This window comes from Phalacrocorax aristotelis, chromosome 10 (assembly GCF_949628215.1).
Source record: "Phalacrocorax aristotelis chromosome 10, bGulAri2.1, whole genome shotgun sequence".
Lineage (NCBI taxonomy): Eukaryota > Metazoa > Chordata > Aves > Suliformes > Phalacrocoracidae > Phalacrocorax > Phalacrocorax aristotelis.
This window is the reverse complement of record NC_134285.1, coordinates 8,746,434-8,766,290: the sequence shown is the minus strand read 5'-3', so window position 1 is coordinate 8,766,290 and position 19,857 is coordinate 8,746,434. Positions and strand designations below refer to the sequence as shown.

The following is a 19,857-nucleotide window of genomic DNA, read 5'->3' as shown; positions in this document are numbered from 1 at the left end:
GAGGTTTTGTGCCTTTTTAGTATTGCCCTTGTTGAAGTACTGACGCTCCTCAGTGCAAGCTGTGTGCAACACTGCATAATAACACACAGCTTCTGCAAGAGTTGGTCATGTTGTTGGTAGCCTCCCACGTACCTAACTGTAGCTTGCCAACACTGTGTTGTTAGAATCCATGGTGTGTTGTGCATGTAATTTTCTGAAAGATTTTGGAGAGAGGGGGCTTTAAGCTTGATGTCATCACAAACCAAAAGAGTAAACTGAATGCTTTTGTCACCAGGGACAATAAACTCTCTGAGTGGCGCCTGGGATTCCAGAGCGCCAAAGCAGATTGCTGCCGGGGAAGGAAAGCATGGCATCAACAGACAGGCTACCAGAGCTGTTGTCAAGTTTCTTTGCAGTCCTAAAAAAACCCACTCACAAGAAGGGGCTTGTTAGGAACCATCTGGCTTTTTTTTAAACTGAACTTTCAGTCTAAAATAAAGTACAGAAGATCACAGGAACCAAAGAGAACAAAATGTTTTATTGTTTAAAATAATTTACTTTTCCCTTTTTCAATTTTCTCTTAAGATCTCAGTCTTTTGCAATCATTTGATCAATCATTTAATGCAATTTTTGCATACGTAGCAATGGATATTAAAAGGTACCAGAAGGAAAGAACCGTAAGCATAAATAATGCTAAACTCTGTCTCATTTGAATACTAGGTGTTCATAGTTTATCTGTGTTGTTATTGGTTCTTACAGAGAGCCCTGGAGACCTGATCTCAAACCTAAGGCTTGCTCTGTGTCACGCTCCAGAGCACAGACAGGCCCCTTCCCAAGAGAGGCCTATCCCAAGCAGGGGGTAGACACATCTAGTTTAACAGGGGACTGCAATCAGATAATATTGGTCTATGTGGTAGGCACGGCAAGGGCCTAATTTTAAATTCTTTTGGAAATATGCTAAGTTAAGAGCCCTGAAAGAGAATAAGAGGAATCTTTGCATAATCCTATGAGAAACAACTACTGAATAGAATGGATATATGCTGAGAAAGCTTAAGAGGACATTTTGAAAATATAACAAGTCAGTAACACTGGCTAACAACATTTTCTCTTTGAATAGAGGAATATTTGAATACCTGAGAAGAAATTTTAGGTAAAACAAAATCAAACATGAAAAGGCTTGAGAAGATAAGGATGCGCTTGTCTGATGCAACAGAGAAAGATGACTCAGGGTTAGGAAGCAGAAATGGGATGATGGCATTAAAGTAAGGGAAAATGATCTCTGCAGCCATCAGCCACAAAGTGCATGTCAATAGTTTTGAACTTTTGTATATTAAAGTAATCAGTGTTCTAGCTAAATTGAAAAGGATTTTACCAACATGACAGAGCTAAAATAAAAGGAGGAAGTGTGGCATGGTTTTGAGGTTTAGTTTCACTCTCAAAACAACTAGGTGATTTCCAAATCCTGATGTGACAAAACTTGGCAAATCTCTTCAATTGGTATTCAATTGCACTATCCGCTACTTTCTTTGTTGGAAAGCTAAGAGTGTTTTATTAATCTCATTATTCAATTAAATAATTAGATCCAAGTCAATACGGATACTAACTTGTTATTATGAACTAGTGTATTAATTATGTTTTCTATTTTAGTGTAAAAAGTAATTTACAGTTAATCAAGATTTTTAAATTGATACTGTGTCACATCTGTTTCCATGAGCAACATGAGCCAGAACTAATGAGAATCTGGCAGATATCTACTAATAAATATAAAAGTTAATCAGCTTCCTGATTTAACCTTTGTGTATGACATTGCATTCTAATTCAATCATGGAAAGCTGCTAAATGTCCCATGGCAGCTAAATCACATTTGTGTTTAGCTGTTGAGAAGATGGTCTCAGTATGTGTAAGGTATGTAACGGAGATGATAAGGAATTTTAATTACCTTGGAATTCCAGCTTAGGGTCTGGAACATCTCAGTTCCTGTGCCTCCAGTACTCACAAGGTTATTACAAACTTCAGATGAGCAGGAAAAAAGATACAGCACTGTCTTCACAAACCAGGCGTGCTGAGCTGACACAGAAGGGAGGACGGGATTACCACACACTGCACAGCGGTAAAACCACTGTGGTGTGTGCTCCTTTCCTGCGTGCAGAAGCACTATACCTGCCTTTGGAAAACTTTGCGACAGGGGTTAAGATACTGTGAAATCAGAAGCCATTGCATGAACTTAATGGATAACATAACTTCAGGCTCCTGCCTTTTTTTTTTTGCATGGCTTGCTGTAATAATAACCCAAAGGATACTTTTTGAATGAAGTGATGGGGAGAGTGAGGGCTATTATTTCAAGTTTCCCAAAATGAAAACAGTGCAGGTAACAAGTCCTGTGAAATTTTCTCTTTGGAATAGTACAGGTAGGCTCAAGACAGCCAGGCGCACAGAAGATATTAAATTGGAGACAGATCAATCCTGGCCTCAGAGAGGATCATTCATCTTTGATTAAAGAACTGACAGAAGTCTGTGGCTAAAGAGGGGTCCAAAGAGCTTTGAATCTGCTAGAATGCCCTGTGGGAGATTAACAAGTTCCTGAGAAGGTAGGTTGGAAGATACCTTTTCTTTGTGACCTTTTTTGATCTGAATGAATGGTGTTTTGCTTTGTAAGAGTCAGTAGCATAATCTTAACTCTGAGACAATGTTTTACTCCACAGCCTGAAATTCAGTCAGATCTACTTAGAAGACGGCAGTGACCTGCAGCTGTCTGGAGTTGGAGAACTAGGTTTGAAGGAAGAAGATCAGGGATTTCTATGCTAGGAAGGGGCTATCTAAAGGCCAGAGATCTAAAGGGATTCTTTCTGGTCTGTTCAGAGGCTGTACGGGTTTAAAAATTGCATTAAGGACAGCTCCACTCACTGGTTCTGCCGTTTAAAACCATGCTCTACCCCTTGGGAGCCCAGGGCAGCCGCAGGTCAGGCTGGAGGGGCCAGCAATGCCTCTCCTCACCCCTGACACCCACAGCACCATGTGTCCTTAAAGCAGTCCCACTCCTGAGTGCACCAGCTAGTGCCTGCAGTTTCCTTAACTGAACGGTTCAGTTTCCAGACACACACAGGGTTTTCCAGGTATTTTCTATTATGTAACTAATGGATTACAAAGGGATTGCAAATAAACCTGGGAAGGTTTCCAGTTTTGTTCTGGAATTATTCTTTCTCTGTGCAGCAGCATTATTCTGTGGCAATAAAATAGTATTTTACAAGGACTTGAGATCAAGATATTGATTTTTCTGTTTTGTTTTACAGTTACTAAAAGTTGATTGAATGGAAACTGTACAGAACAGTTCTGGAGGAAAAAAGGGCGCTCTTCATAAATGACATTGGTTACGTATTCAGCTTTTGGGGCATTTTCCCCTACCTGCAAAGCAAGTGTCATGATGATAATTTATCTCCAAGAGCTTCTTAGGAAATGTTGGCAAAATGTTTTGGAAATCTTAGGTGTAACCTGTATTTGAACACTGCATTTTAAATTCAAAATGATGTTAAGAATTGGCTTGAAAAGCATAGGAAGTATTTCCTTGTGGAAGCAGTTGGCTTGCAGAATGGGCCACCCAACTGCATAAACAACAGAACAAAATTACAAAAGCCCCCACCCAAACCCAGAAATCATTATCAATATTGATGGCCCGAGGATTATTTTATTGAGAAGGCTAGAGCACACACCCGGGCCAAGCCCTCAGGCTTCTCCTCCCCAGCTGAGGGGGGCTAGCTCGACTGGAAACAGATTTTAGGAATCGCAGAAACAGTCCGCAGGCTGGAGGAGCCATTTCAACGCCCGAAAGACGGGGCCTCGGCGAGTAAGGGAGGCCGACGGGCCGCGGCAGCGCCGAAGGCGGTGAAGGCGAGGGCGGCGCCGACAGAAGCACCGAGCGAGACCCAGAGGGCCGTGAGGGAGGAGCGAAAGCCCCGCCGCCGCGGCCGCTGCCAGCACCCTCCTCGCTGCGCCCCGCCCGGTCCCGCCCTACTCCTGCGGGCATGCGCAGTGGCGCGAGGCGAGCGGGGCGGTCTGGCGAGCGGGGCGGTCTGGCGCGTCACGGCGCTGCGGCAGCGCCGCGCGAGGCGCCCCGGCGTAGGGCGTCAGGGTGACGCAGGGCTGCGCGCCTCCGGCGGAGGGGCTCCTCCCCGCTGGCGACACCCGGCGCCGGGCGGGGGCGGCCGCGGGGCCCGGGGGCATATGGCGGCGGTTCTGTCCGCCCTGGCTGCCAGGCTCTCTCAGTCGGCCGCGGCCCGCTCCTACGGGGTGTTCTGCAAGGGGCTGACCAGGACCCTCCTCATCTTCTTCGACCTGGCCTGGAAGCTCCGCATCAACTTCCCCTACCTCTACATCGTCGCCTCCATGATGCTCAACGTGCGGCTGCAGGTGGGCGGCGGGGCGGGGGGTGGCGGGGCCCCAGTGGGGCTGGTGTGTGTCCCGGGGCTCGGCCCGGCGGTGCCGCCCAGCCCCGCAGGTGGCGGCTCGGCGGCCGCTGTCGCCTGCCCTGACGAAGGGGACGCGTCCCCCGGCCTGGCGGCGGGAGCCCGTCGCGCTCTCGTGTGCCGGCTGGGCTGCGTAGCGGTGCCGTTAGGGCCGGAGGCTCGCCTCGGCCTGCCCCGTTACGCTGCCTGTGCCGGGCGTTCGCAGCGAGCGTGCCGCTGCCGTGTCTCCAGTTTACTCGCGTTACTAAGCTGTACTTGACTTTAAGACAGACAGTACGCGCCTGACACTCTGTAAAGAGCTAATAAAATAATTTCTTCTATCAGTATATTGGGTTTTTTCGAAGTCAAGAACAATTGTAGCAGGGAAAATGTAGAGGTAGCCTTAAATAATGTCACTGCATGAAAATGACAATTCGAATTAAATTTGCGTCTCTCCTGTTTTGAGCCTGTTTCTACAAAATGTGGAACTCCCCAAAACAGCTTTGACCTAGAGATATTAGCAGCCCTCGCTCTTTGTAGGGTTGAAGTTTAATTGGTTTTGTGATTAAATTAAAGCTTTACTTTTTAACTTAACTGGCAACAGAAGCAAGCTACGGATTATCACAACAAATATCTGCTCTAGCCAAAGACTGGATGCTTTCTTTCTCCCCATAAACACATCTGTCATGAAAGTTTTGATGTCTGGCTAGTGGCCAAGTGCTGAAAGACAAATCTGGTTGTGGTTTGTGACTTGTAAAAGGTAAGTTGAATTGAGAAGAGGTCAAAATGTGGCGTCTCATATTTTTATTTGTGGGACACGTCCTACAGTTCTGAAGCTTGAAATTGAGCCACGTGGGCAGGAGCTGTACACGTAGCTTGGTAACCTTGGTGGCTAAAAACGCCTTGCCTGCGCTTGTTATCTGTGTTGGCATGTAATAGTTCTCTTGTAACAACACCAGCTGGTCACTGGACTACAGTATAACTAATATCTTCTAACTATGCTGGTGCAGCCAGTCTGACCAGTTCCCTTGCAGGGACTGTGCGCAGTACGTTGTTGATTTCCAGTGTTGCGTGCCCGATTTCAGCATGCAATTCTGTTTACAGGAAGATTAATATTTGCCTTTAATGTTAAGCCTCTCATCAGTTACAATCTGCATTTCTATTGGTTAAGGTGAGTGGGACTGTTAGGTAGTGAATCCCTCTAGCTGCTCATTTACTGACTCACTTTGATGCCTGTTACCAAAAGAGTTTGTAGCAGATTAAACCCAAACTACAGAAGAAGGTTCATATTTGGGCATGATTCCTGCCCCTTTGGATGAGCTCAGGCAGCCTGTAGAGAGACTTGTCTGTTTGGTCTGCTGTTACTTTCTGCAGTTGGGTTATGCTTTTTCTTTATGTTAAAGATTTTTAAAAAAATTATAATTCTATACATTGGGCACTGAGAAACTGGGATATTAGTGTAATAACTTTCTGTGTTCTTTCTCTTTAGGTCCATATTGAGATCCACTGACGTGTGGCTTGCACTGTATGCTGCAACTAGAGTCAGTCACGCTGTCCTTCAAATCCAGCCTGTTGGAAAACAGCAAGGCTGTGCTCATCTTCTCTAGCACTATGAAGAAAGAAGATTTAAACCAGAAACGAGTATATGACAGTGGCCCAGATCATCACGAGGCAGCAGCTCACCTGATGCACGTACATTCTGCGTTGAACAATTCTCAAAGTCATAGTAGCAGTTTACAAGAATTATTTTATTTTAACACCAGGAATTGTTCTCTCTTTAATACTATACCTCTGCCTTCGATTGGCAAGGAAATGCCTCTGAGTTTGAGTGAATCAGCAGGGAGGAACTCAAGTGCAGCTGCTCCTTGGAAGGATTCATTTCATCTGCATTTTTCTTCTGGGAAAGACAGTCTTGATAGGGTTTCTCATTGCATTAATAGTATTTCAGTAATGGTCTGGCTGGAGAAAGCTCGTAGTTTTGCTGGAGACTTCAGCTCATGCTGCCCAGGAGACAACTTTGCATGTTTTGCACACTTCTGGCTGGGAAATTTGTGGTATAATAAAACCCATCAGTTTCTGGCATTAGAAATGAGCAGCAGCAAAGAGAATGAATTGCAGCTTGTGTTTCTTAAAGAGCTGGAGCTCGATGGACTTCCTGGTCTCTCTTCTATTCCAGTTGCCTCACTGAATGAATATGCTTTGGGACTCTCAAACAACCAGAAACCATTTTTTTTTCTTTGTTACTTAAACCTTGTATCTTCACAGCAAACGCTTGGATACAAGCAAATGCTTTCAAATATACAATATCTGACTAATAATTTTCATATCATGCAGCTAGTGATTTCTGTGCTAGCTTTTGCACTAGCAGGTCTCTGTTATGCTGTAGTGAAGGTAAAAAAGTACTAAGATTTTAACAATTACTATTTTTAACATTAGTAGGAACTTAGTTGACTAAATAAAAGAGGCAAGGTTACAGTTGAGGTTTTAGTGAGAAGCAGACAGCTAAAGTAAAAATTATACTTGTGTAATTGCTAATAAAACTAGCTGTTCGAATAACAGGGACTTTTTCGTAAGGAGTATCTGCATCTGAGTGGAGGAACTTAATCTCAAAACTCTCTGGGACTTCTGCAGGTCTGCCATTAACACTAGACTAGAATCCAATGTGATTGTTTAGCACGGACCCTTTTTCTTTACAGTTTGTATTAGCGGAGTGTCCTGGCTGCTATTTACAATCATTTCCAATGAAACTGTTTCATGTAGAACTGAATTCCTGCTCTGAATCCAACAGTAGCTAATGTATCAGTCCTTAAAACGCTTTGAATTAGAAAGCTGTTGGGAGGGTGATCTTCAATACAGCAAAATTCTCAGCAGTGTTCCTTTTCAGGGACGGTTCTGCTCTAACTGAAACAGTATCTCATGAGTTTTATTGTGCTACAATAGACACTGTAAAGGATTTTCTAAAAGAATGTTTTCTTTCCTTGAAAAAGTGATTGTTATCACTGAAGCACAGTAATAACTTCTGGGCCTGTTGACTTTGGCTTTGGGACAGACTTCTGACAACGGGGTTTGGCAAAGAATGGAGCAAGAATGTTGGAATCAATAGGGCTGCTTGTGAATAAGAATTCGCAGGAATAGGCTCCCGTGGGCACTTAGATGGGGAAACTCATTGTGCAATAGGTCAAAGTTTGAACTTGGTGTCCAAAATTCTCAACAAGAGAGTTGGTGTAGGTGGGCTTAATGTGCTCTAGGGGCTTACCTAAAGAGGGAGGATTGGTACGGTGAGTTAGGATGTGTTTTCAGCTCACCCCTTGCTCTGAGTTAAAAGTGAGGACTTAATGCAGAGTAAAGTTGTGCCACTGATTCACACACCAAGTATCCTTTTGCTTGCTAGCTAGCTTCATTTTGGGAAGAGAATAAGTGATGTTGCATTTACTTTGAACTGAATTCACCTGGAAAGCCAGCAGAGTTTCTAATGTGTTTATTTGGGCATTAGCACTCTTGTATAGAGAAATCCTTGATTATGAGGGTGAGATGCCAGTTATCAGTGTTATAGGGAGAAATGCTGGACTTTTTAACCTTATATGAGTGCTGAAAGTAAGATATGCTACTTCTAATGTTAAATGATATGTTGTGTTTTTATCTGCATTGGTTGGCTCTTTCTTCTGGGTGTTAGAAGAGATAAAAAGCCATTTACTTTAATTTAGAAAATAAGTTTTCCCCTGGTGTGTACTTTTATTTCTTGTTTAACTTCTAGACTTTTGACCATATGATTACATGTCACAAAATTACCAAAAACCTCAAAATAATAATGGATTACATATTAATTATTTTGACAGCAGCAGTTTCCTCTTAGTAAAGCCTTTCATTCTACTCGTTCCCATCTCTGCTGCTGCAGTTTATCACCCTTGCAGTGGTATTAACACGAGTGTTTGTGGATTAAGATTGACGCGATGTGGATCTGAAACCCCAAAACACCAGAAACAAAGATATTTCTCCAAAAGTCTGTGGCTTATTTGAGTTATGGTGTTAAGCTGTTGTCTGCATACGGCTTGACTCAGAAAAAAGTACTTGGCAGAGCTGAGGGTGGAGGAATGAAGGTGGGGAGGGGTTGGAGCCTTTTTAAGCTGGCTTGATTGCTAAGAAAACATTGTGCAACTGCATCTTAATTTCTACAACTAGCTATCTAGGTAAAGAAGTACCCTTTTCCTGTATGGTGAGCTTTTTTTTTTAAAGTTGCACATAAACACAATCCTGCATCCACAACCGAGTGCTAAAGAGTTGATTGCCACAGTTGTACCTGTACTTGTTACTTGAGACCTTGTCTGTTCAGCTGAACAGTTTGGCCTGGAAGATTCTCTACTCTGCTGTACATCATTTGGAAACCACATATTTAGAGAACCATAGTTATATAAAAAAAAAATTTGTAGGTGATATTGTCAGGTTAATAGGAGTAGCTAAAGGCATAAAAGCATTAATCTAGTTTTTAATGTACCTATTCATGGTGATTTTAAAGGGAAAAGAAGGGGGGGGCAGGACAACACATGAGCAAAATCAGAATTTAAATGTGTGTACAGAGGGGTGCCAAGGGTCATCTCTTTACTAATGATGAGCTTATGCAGGAGGGAATCTTGAAATGTTGAATCATGTTTTGTATCACAGTCCAGCTAATACAGTCCTGTTTTAAGCAACTTTTTATTTGAGCGAGTGGCCTTTAATCACTTATTACAGGATCACTTTAAATGCAGATACAATACAGCTAAGCAAAATAATGGATTTTTTTGTATTGTGTGTATATTGAACATAAGATATAAAGAATATGTCTATAAATGGATTTATTCCATTTTAAGATAAGTTTATGTACTTTGCCTTGGATTTTATTGCTTAAAACCTAAAAGGTAACTTTCTAACTTGAACATTCCTTCTGAAATTCGAATAAAGGATAGTTTGGTATGTTAAAATCTCATGTAATATACTGCACTTTAAGCTTGGGGAGGCCATAAATTGAAAGCACTGTTCTTGCACTAATAGAATTGTTTGACTGGCAGTGACAATGCTTAAATGGCTTTTACTGTGTGTGGGAGAAGAGTGCACCAGAAGGATGGCAATCCTTTGAAACTTTATATGAATCAAACAGTATATCATTCAGGCCACTGTTCTCTTCCTACAAATGTTTTGATATTAATTAATCTCAAAAGATGGAAGGTGTCTCAGCTAAGAACCAGTTTGTATGGAGTTTTGTGGCTTCGGTAAGCCAGATGTGGAAGCTGCTTTTCTCAGTAAATGTGCTGTTAGGGCTGAGATGGATGATTGTTATAAGAATAATGGTTTTAATGGGGGTAAGGGGCCTTTATACTGAACCGGGAGTTGCCTTCTTATTTCTAGTTCCTCTCTCGTCTTGCTGTTATGTTGGTGTTGGAAAGAGGTATTTCTAAGCAAAGTGTCAGGGTTCTACTAAACAATTCATGCTTTCTAAAACTTCATTGATCAGTGTCCAGATCCTTTCTGTACTAGAAAGCAGAGAGTTCTATTTCTGCCATTAGAAAACAAGTTAAGAAAATATTCAATATTTAGAGAATTGCCTGGTAGTTTCCCATAAATGTACACTTGAGTGGAAGTTTACTATATGGTGGACTGCTTTGAAGAAGTTAAATGTGTGTGCACAGAGCTCTGCATGTATATAAACAGTGTTTTACCAGAGTATGATATTGGAATGCTTATGCAAATGCTTATTTACTTTCTGACATTACAGTGCAAAATGCAGTAGAGATGGTAGTGTACTTCTCAATGTGATATTAGCTAGTGCAATCTTAGAAATCTGTGGGCATCATTGTGCACCATGAGGCAGTTTAATCTGTAGACATTTTTTAGCCTTTTGCTTTTTCAGTGTTGGGATTTTTTTTAGGGGGGAGTTGTGTTTTGTTGTTTGGAGTTTTTCTTTTTTTGGTGTGTTATTGTTGGTTTTTTCTTTGTTTTGTTTTTGCTTGTTTTTCTTTCCATAGGACTCTGAAAACTGCACTTTCTTAAACTTTGCCAAAGTTTGCTTTCTTTCTCCTCTTCTCCTCCCTTGCCCCTCCTTAAAGGTATGCACACATTTAATTTTTGGAAGAAGCAAGCCTGTACATACTCTCCTAATATCTTATTGTCAAGTTGTTCCTTTTGTTTTTATGGCCTGGTCTTACCTCTATTTTCCTTCTCTTACCTCCCCATCATTTCTCAGCATAAGCATATGCTGATATTCTGTTCCATTTCAAAAACACTCCCCTGTAATTAATTATGCAAAACAAATTGACAGAAACCATGTAGAGATGTAAGCATCTGTAGTGTGTCATTAGGGTTGTCTGACAAGTGGTATATCTGATAGAGAAATAGATAGTCAATGTGATATTTCTGCTTTTTCCCTTCGAAACAGCTGCTTTGATTAAAATCTAGTATTTAATTCAAATCTGTGGTACCTCTGTCAGCTGAGAACTGCACCTAGAATTTGGGGCTTGTCAAATACATTGAGGTCAAAACTTAAGAAACAGTTATGCTGGCTTAAATACTCTTCAGGTTTTTTTAGTCATTAGTATAACTTTCTGAAAAATTCATATGAATGTACTCAATATCTTGAAACCTTTTTTTTCTAAGAGTGCATAGAATAAAATGTGTTCTGACACTTGTTTCTGTGATGCACAGTCAGTAACTGGGGGGGAAACGTTTTTAGGATTTAAAAAAATATTTTTGATGAATCCCCTTTTGATATCTCAGACTACAAAACCTCTAATCCTTAAGGAAGAGCTGCATTTGACAGAACCTTCAAACAAACAACTTGGTGCCTATGCAGATTGATCAGCTCACATACTTAAATGTAAGGACATAGATGTCAATCTGCTGATGGTTTGAAAACAAGAATAATATGGAATTGCTAGAATAATGCTATCCTTTACCACCCTAAACTAAGTAAATCCTGTTGGTGTGTATTTTGAAATTAATCATGTATTACGTTCCAAAATCTCAATTGTCTTAGTCTTTTTGGAATTGGCAATAGAAGATTCAGACCCAGTAGATGGCTATTTCATGGTTAATGATGAAATAAATTGAAAAGCTAAAACATTTTAGAAAATGGCCTGAGGGACTTCCAGAAAGAAAATCTGCCTTGAAAAGATCCAGTTTATTTCTGTCATCTCAATATATTTATAGTCTGTTTTGCAAATCTCTCCTTTCTTTGTGGAAGATCTGTATAAACCTGATAGCAAAAATGGTTCAAAGCCAAAGCTGTAAAAGTATGCATTCTTTAATTTTCTGTTTGTAGTCAATTTTACCTATTATCAAGTATAAAAATATCTAGATGTGATGTAAGCTTTTGTTCTTAAAAGTACGTAAATCTAATGCTTAGTGCCTGATGCATCACTTGAGGTTGAGTGTTCCATTAACTTTTTGAAAATGGGTTCTGCTACCTGCTGGTGACTAACACTAATTTTAAATGCTGACACTTATCACTTCCTGTAAACTGTGATGTTATCCCGTGCAGAACAACTTTAGTCTATGGCCTTGGTCTTTGGCCCTAATTTTTTTTTATTGCAATGTGGGAGGTGGAGAAGGCTGGCACAAACCATTTTTGTTTGTTCCAGAGCAAGATGTTTACAATTTTGTATGTATTTTAGAAATTTATTGTAACTTTTTAACTTGTGAGAGGAGATTCCATAGTAAACTTGAAACCTGTTGTCCTAATGAGGTCAATACAGACTTTTGAGTAATATAGAGTGCTGTCTAAACTTCCAGAAGCTGTTGACTGTGGTGCTGCTTGCTTACACCACAGGAGGGAGTTAAACATCAGTCTTTTAGGTATTTTCAGTTATGGCATTGTTTTTTCCTAGTACAGTGCATTTCAGTTTAGAAATATGCTGACTTTGACTTGTCTTATGGATTGTCACTGCAAATAGGTAAATGTACAAAATCAATACACAGCAGTAATGTATTATAACTGTTTACAATTTAACTCTGAATACCAATTGATGGGTTTTACCAAGCTATTTAAAAAAAAATAAAAATCTTTTTAAAAATGATCTTTTGTCCATGTTCAACAAAAGAGCTAGTTTTGGTGCTTCTACTTACAGAGATCATGTTTCAGACAATATAAAGACAGACAGTGAGTGGCTTTTTCAGAGATATTGTTTGAGAGATGTGTGTTTACTGAACACCAAACAAATTTAAAACTTCTGGGAGAATAAAAGGGCTAAATGCCTTATGCTTGGCTTTGGAAATTTGGTATCTGAGCTCAATGGCTAGCTTAATCATGCTAGCTACCAATATTAATTCATAGGCATTCTTTTTACATACTTTTTTTAGTGACACACCCTAACAACCCAGTTACATTCAATGTAATGCCAAGGTATTTCCTAACTAGCTCTAACCTTGCAACACAGTTTCATTTTTAGAGCGGGAAAGCAAATCATGCTAAATACCTAGAACAGCCACAGCAACTCTTGCCGAAGTCTGGGTCACATTGCTGGACGTTTCTCTTCAGGGTTAAAATCACCTTGGTATTAACAGATATGTCAGACCTCTTGTTTTTGCTGAATAAAATAATCACATTAAAGGAGTGGAATAAGTATGTATCTTCTGCTTAAGGTTGAGCATTAAAAAACATGCTAAAAAAACCAAACCCCAAACGCCTCACTTTTCAGATTTCTCTTCTGAAAGTTGCTGTCAGATGACTCTCTGATTCTAGACTCAAAAGACATAATTAACTTACAGTTTTTGTTTGATCTCAGGGTCCCTTGATGCCACAAGTGATACATTGTGAGGAAGTATGTTATTAGCTGCTGTATTTATTCTGAAAAGAGATTATATTGTCAACCCTGGAGAAAAGGCTGATGCCTTGAGTACAAAATTAATGTGTGCTTTTTTTTTTTTAATGATGAGAGCATATTTTCCCTCATAACATCCATTTAGACAAAAAAAAAAAGGTGGGGGGAGGAAAATGGATGTAATAATCTAAAAAGGTCTGTGAAGTTTCAGCATGTGGTGAGACATCCACAGTTAAGGAAGTGCTATCAACGCTCTCTGCACCTCGCTGTGGACTCCTCATTGCTTCTGGCATTGGCATGGTACGTACTGAAGTAATAGTTTCCAATTTCTTTGGCTGCACACTGTGCTTCTGCCACCCCACTGTGACAGTGATGTGATCTAGCCTTAATTACTCCTTTGTCATCACTTTCAGATGGATTATCGGTAATTTTATGTATATTTATATAAATGGGCATGATGCCTGCAGTACATGGGCAACTTCAAGGAACCTGGAATACTTTCGCAAATAAACTCAGGAATAGACATGCTACCACATGCATATTCAAATCTCTTCCTATTAGGATTGGAAGTGTTTTGAAGTCAGATTGAAGTTAGTGGCCTGTGATTTTGTGGTAGTCTGTTCATCTCATACTATAGAATTCTGTGAGAGCAGCTCATCAGTACAGGAGCCCAAATTTCCTCTGTGCAAATCTGAGCTTGCCAGAGGAACCTTTTAGCAATTTAGACACATCACAACGTTTACCTCGTCAGTATGTTTCTTAGCTATTGCCTTTTCTGCCACATATGATAGCAGCTTAAAATTCACTCAAACCAAACACAAATACCAAAGATTCTGCTGAAGATATTAATATTTCTCAAGGAGTTATTTTTTTTAAAGTGGATGGGGTGGTTTACCTTCCATTAAAAAAGAAAATACTAGATGGGGGTTTTGTTACAAGAACTGTGGTGACCTTGTAAAAAGCATGTTATAAGTCTCTTGAGCATTAGGAAGCGCTACAATCTATTTGTTATCACAAATATTTTCTAGGCATATGAAAATACTCCTTTATTTATCTTCAACCTCTTAGTTCAAAGAAAAGAAAAAAAAAAAACCCAAACACATTTTGGAATTCTTTCAAATATTATGCATTGTTAAAAGTACCCCCAAGAGCAAAGGGCCAAAACCAACGCAGAAGTCAAACGCTCACCTCTTGCTCACTGAACAAAAAGCTGGCAGCAATGAGGCGCAGGATGTTTTTGATGCTCTTTTTTTCTTTTGGGCTAGCAGCTGGAGCCCTTAATCACTTTAGCTGGAAGTTTTTCACAAATAACCCTTCTGAGCTCTGTAATCCTGGCTTGCTTTGTATAATAAAGAACTCCTTTCTACAGCAGAGATTCCTAAATCTCCTCTCAGATTTTAGCCTTGCATTCCAAGTACTGCACACTGACTGCAAGCATGTACAGCCTGCCCCAGAGTTAGAACAGTTACAACATTTTCAATTTCTGGTCTTTGCTCCCCTCCTTCGATATAAAAGCATTTAAGATTAAAAAGAAAAGGATTTTATGATACCGTATAGCACCTTTCTGAAGGCTTGCTTGTACACCTTCACATGAATTTTCTATCAGGCTGAGAATCAGAGACTACCACAAAAACTAGATTTACTTGTCAAGACAGACTGAAAATTTAAACCTTTTTCAGATTTGGACAGCCTTCTTTTATCTTCTGTTCCCTCTAGCTGCTTTCTGAGTGAGAACATCCATATAGACTATAGCAAGTTTCAAGTCCTTCACTTTGATGTACAGCATGTGTTCCCAACAATCTGTTGGTTAAAGTAAAAGCTGTCTGGTCTGCGCTGTCACCGTCAAACATAATTTTGAGAGCTCTTCCTCCGATTTTCTTTCTGGTTTATAATCATTCATTTGCAGTTGATAACTCTAGCTTCTGATTTCTTTCTATTTAGCTAAACTACTTATTTGCCAATGCCAGCAAGCTAGAATTCTGTAGAGATTTTAATCACTGCATGTTTTGTTATGGTCAGTTCATCAGTCTTTGATACTTGCTCAATTGACAATTAATTCTAATGTATTTTCATGAAATATCCATAAGGCATTGTAACTGTTTCTGAATGGACAGTTATTTAGCAGTTTCTCTTTCCTCACATAGGAAGTGCTTTTTCTGAAGGGTCCTACTGAAACAGCATTGTCCAGAGGTTTGATTCCATTTTGTCTATCGCTATTGTTACTATAGTTACTATAAAAGAATGCTTTTATCAGTGAAAATACCTCTGGTAAATCATTGTTACTCACATGAGCTTGTTAAATCCAGCAGCTGATCTGCCTGGGAGGGAACTACACTTCTGCCTCCTAGCAGACATTCTAGCTGTGACAGATAATGACACAAGATGACTCTTCTCAACCTAACAGACAAAATCTGAGAGGTAAGGAATAAACCCAGGGGGGCAAAAGAAAAAGACCAACCAAGGGAAAAGAGTGCTTTGAAGATATTCTTGGTTTAATTTTCATAGGTTATTTTGCCAGAAATGAGATGTGAATTACAACTTGAGGCAAGAGGCAACATAGATATGATCTGATTTTCCTTTATAACAGGAACTCTTGTCACACAGTGCAGATCCTACAGAGGGGGTGGGGTTACATAAGGACTGGAAATGGGCTTAGAGGAAATAAAAAAGCACAAGTATTTTACATCTGTTTTACGAAAAAAGGAAAATTACACTTTTACTATTTTTTCCCCAAGGTTATTTCTGTTGTCCTTCCAGTCCTACACACACCTTATGATAATACAGAACTAGAAGGTGAAATAGTCCATTTAAAATGTGGAGAAAGCAAATGAGGTTTTGTTTTGTTGTGGTTTGGGTTTTTTTTTGCATTTCAGAATGTGTAATCAATAAGAAAAGAAATCTGATAGTAGGATTTATCTGTTTAAGTAACTTAAAGTGGCTTTAGTAGGACAAATCACAGCTTCAGTCCCGTGATCCAATCACACAGGATCAGTACTGCTGTCTAGCCTTGTTGACTTCTCAGAGCTCTCTAAGCATGAGGATTTCCCTGTATGAACCAAACTATAAGGTCTGGACTTGTGTGTTTTATGGGAATGTCCTTAGATTTAGGCCAGGTTAAAAGTCCAGGCCTATGGACAGTAGAGTCGACGTGAATCTTCCCAGCAATTCCAGTGGAGGCAATACCATGTTCCTGAAGCACTTTGAAATTCATCGTGTGCTTTCCAAATATTGTGCTCCTCGTAGAAAAACAATCTTAAAATATAAATGTATTATTCTGAAACAAAGAGTCAGCATTTACCAACTGAGAACTATAAAACCAAAATACGCAATGTCCAAAGTTACAGCATACTGGATGGCCTTCTAAAACAGAGAAAAATCCTAAGAATTCCAGTTTATAAAATGGTATAATTTGCTACGTTATTTGAATTATTAAATTGATAACAGCTTTTGCTAAGAATTTTTGCATAGCAGTAGTCACTATTGCTTTTTAATCTTAGATATTCCATCTGAATTGCACAATGAAATTGTTAACAAGGTTATTACAGCTTTTAATGCAAACTAAGTGTAACTTTGTTTTGTTTTGTCTTTCCTGGAGTATTACATTTTAATTTTTTTGTTTCTTGACTACACATTGTTCACCTGCTATATGCTGGCTCTTGCATTCCTCTGTGTAAATTCAGCTGCTTGATGTTGGTGCTGCAGTTAAAGAATTACAAGTTTAATATTTTTATCTACTACTAATGATAAAGAAAATATATTGGACTATCTTCTTGAAATGGTGAGTTAATGAAGTCACACCAAAGTGCATTCATTAGAAAGTCCTTACAAGAAATTAGGCAGTTAGAAAAAACGACTATAAAAAATATTTTCAGAGCTTTTTTTTTTTTCAGTTTAAATCACAACAAATTCTGCTTTCAAATTAACCTGACAAACATTGTGTAATAATATCTTGTTATTGTAGGGAAGGATCCACAGTCAGTTTCTCCCAGTTATTCTAAAGGGTGCTGCGAATGACACACACATCAGCAGAGTAGTAATACAGTGTCTCCTTGCAATTTCCACTTATAACAGAAGACATCCCAACTAACAGTATATTCAATAATTCAGGGAGAATTTTACAATGACATTTTCTTAATTTGCTGGTGTTATTAAAGAAGTACTACAGAAGTGCTAAACAACTGCAGATTGTTAGAAAAGGAGGAGAAATTATTTTAATCAGGCAGATTCCAAACTCAGAGGTTGGAGTCTGCGTCTAAACTTTCAGTAATGGGCTCTGTAAGAAATAAAAAAAGAGTTCCTGTTATTCAACCAATTACTGAATGTGATTGGTCATGCCTCTGGTCAAAACTGGACTGAAACCAATGCAGTATATCCACACCAGCTTCGTAACAACCTTCAGAGAGTCTTTTGCTCATCATACTCCCAGCATACCTCTAAATCTTGTGATCTAGAGATAAAAGACCGTTTAATTAACATAAAATATGAAACGGTAGTTTTCTGACTGCATGTGTATAACCATATATAAATATTTACATATAAACATACACATTCATTAATATCTTTGCTTGTTTAGCTCAAGAATAAATTTCTGCTTAAGTGCTTAAGCGATAAGAAGTCCAGTAGCAAAGAATGGAAACACATCCCTGAGTGCTACATTAAGCATGGTAAAAGCATACCTTTATTTTCTGTTGTATTATTCTGGAATTAATATGAATCTTCCAAAATCCCAGTGTGATAAAGATACTGCTCTACTCGTTCCTATAGCCTATGGTCAGCATTCTGAAATAACATCTTTAATTGATTAGCAGTTTAGATTTCTGAGAAGACTGCTTTATCTACATTTATCTGTCATTACTTGCAGTTTCATAATCTAATAGAAACAGTATTATCTAATTTCTAACAGTTTTAAGACAGCTTTTCATTATTTTAGCTGAAGAATTTATCTCTTTTTAACTCATATCTGTGCATCTTGGCTTTACTAAGCCAGAATGAAATACATTTATAGAAAGGAGAGCTTTGTATAAATTATGCAAAAAGTCCAGACCATTTCAGGAAAAAGCAGCAGCTAGAAAAAGAAATGCCAGGCTACTGTTCTTCATAAACAGTAAATCTGAAAATTCCATAGAAGCAATCAGGACACTGAAGATTCAAATATAAGAAATGCATAAAAATACTTCATGAAATTATTTAATCCATGAAGGAGATAACCATCCTTGTCAACAAGTTAAAAAAGGTTTTGACTGAGAGAATGAGACATTGTTTAAGAATATAAATAGTACCCAGCTAACAGTCTATGTATCTTGCAAATGTGATGAAGATGTTGAAAAAATTATCTGTTTGTTTTAATTGTAGTTATCTGCCATCTTGTTTTTCAGGTTTGGAGTCTTCCATGCATGCTGAGTTCTGGAAAAGCCTTACAGATGGGAATAAAGAGCAAGGGCATGATTTTGTTAGTCATGAGAATTTAGCTGTGCTCACTATCCACCTTCTACTGAAATGGTTTCTCTTCCAGCAGGAATACCAAAGTGCAGGCCTCACCAGGCTAGAGAGGATAACATGCAGAAAAGAATTGATTTATTCTCAGCTGGTACAATAATTGAACTAAATACCCAAGATTCTCATGCTTTTGAAGTCTTCTCAGTCAACAGCAGATTTCAAAAACTTCTATGTGAAAAGTCTTTCAGGTGTAAATGTACTGTTATTTTCTAAAGCTTTCGATTTTCCCCCACAAATGTATAAGGAAATGGAGAAGATAATCTATTTTAAAAATATTCTTTAGCCAGTGTGAAAATGTTGAGCAGTACACATTCACTTGAGTAGCTTTATGGATTAAAGTTGCACAGTAGATATTATAAAATGTGAATAATTTTTCTATAGAACATGCTTTAATAGTTCTGCTATTTTGAAAGCAAAAGATTTGCTTTCATAATATATATCCACCATCTTTGTTTAATTTTGGATATTTGGAAATTTTCTACATCCTGCTGAAGGGCACACCTGATGCAGACATCCTTAGAGGGGAGCTTGCATCTGTACAACTAAGATTTCTGATATTTGAAAAGATAATGAAGCTTTTAAAGATACACATAAAAAAAGAAACAAAAAATGTTTAATTGAACTACTTTGTAGGACATTAGTTTTTCAAATGTGTCTCTTATTTTGTACACTAAGTCATTTTTTTGTACATTACATTGCGTGTTTTATCGGAAGCATGGCAATTTGCCAACCTTAGCTTTTACTGACAAATTCTGCTATACAAAGCAAAAGTTTTTATATCTGAGGCCACTTCCTTCTGCTATTTTATCATCTTCCTGGTTTTGTCTGTTTTCAATAAATGTTTTGTATTTTCACATCTTTTATATGCATGTATACATAGATCCTTTCCTCTGTATTAAAACTGATAGTTGCAAGTTGGTAAGGATAAAAAAGAGAGACTGCCAACTTCAATTTCATTACACTAATATACTATATAGATGCTTTTATATTACACTATTAGAAGATGTTAACATATTGATATTAAAAATATTTCCTGAATTTGTGAGGTAGGGGTTGATGTTTCATAACAAGGTTTTAAAATTGAAATAATCTCTGGGTACAGCTATATTTGACTACTACAGATTGACACATGGATGCTGGGTTCTCATAGCGAA

The 19,857-nt window shown here is 38.8% G+C and overlaps 1 protein-coding gene across 1 annotated transcript; it reads left to right on the top strand.

The window, feature by feature from the left end:
* The first annotated feature begins 4,013 nt into the window (after positions 1–4,013).
* Positions 4,014–9,191, top strand: SMIM10L3 (small integral membrane protein 10 like 3). The gene is made up of 2 exons (XM_075105045.1): positions 4,014–4,383; positions 5,908–9,191. The coding sequence occupies exons 1-2, from the start codon at positions 4,198–4,200 to the stop codon at positions 5,926–5,928; spliced, it is 207 nt and encodes a 68-aa protein (XP_074961146.1). The 5' UTR covers positions 4,014–4,197; the 3' UTR covers positions 5,929–9,191.
* The last annotated feature ends 10,666 nt before the right edge of the window (positions 9,192–19,857 follow it).

Excerpts from the sequence above, each read along its gene's own strand:
- SMIM10L3 (XM_075105045.1), top strand. The coding sequence starts at position 4,198 with ATGGCGGCGGTTCTGTCCGCCCTGGCTGCCAGGCTCTCTCAGTCGGCC. Across the intron at positions 4,384-5,907 it reads TGCTCAACGTGCGGCTGCAG|GTCCATATTGAGATCCACTG; the intron begins GTGGGCGGCGGG and ends CTTTCTCTTTAG.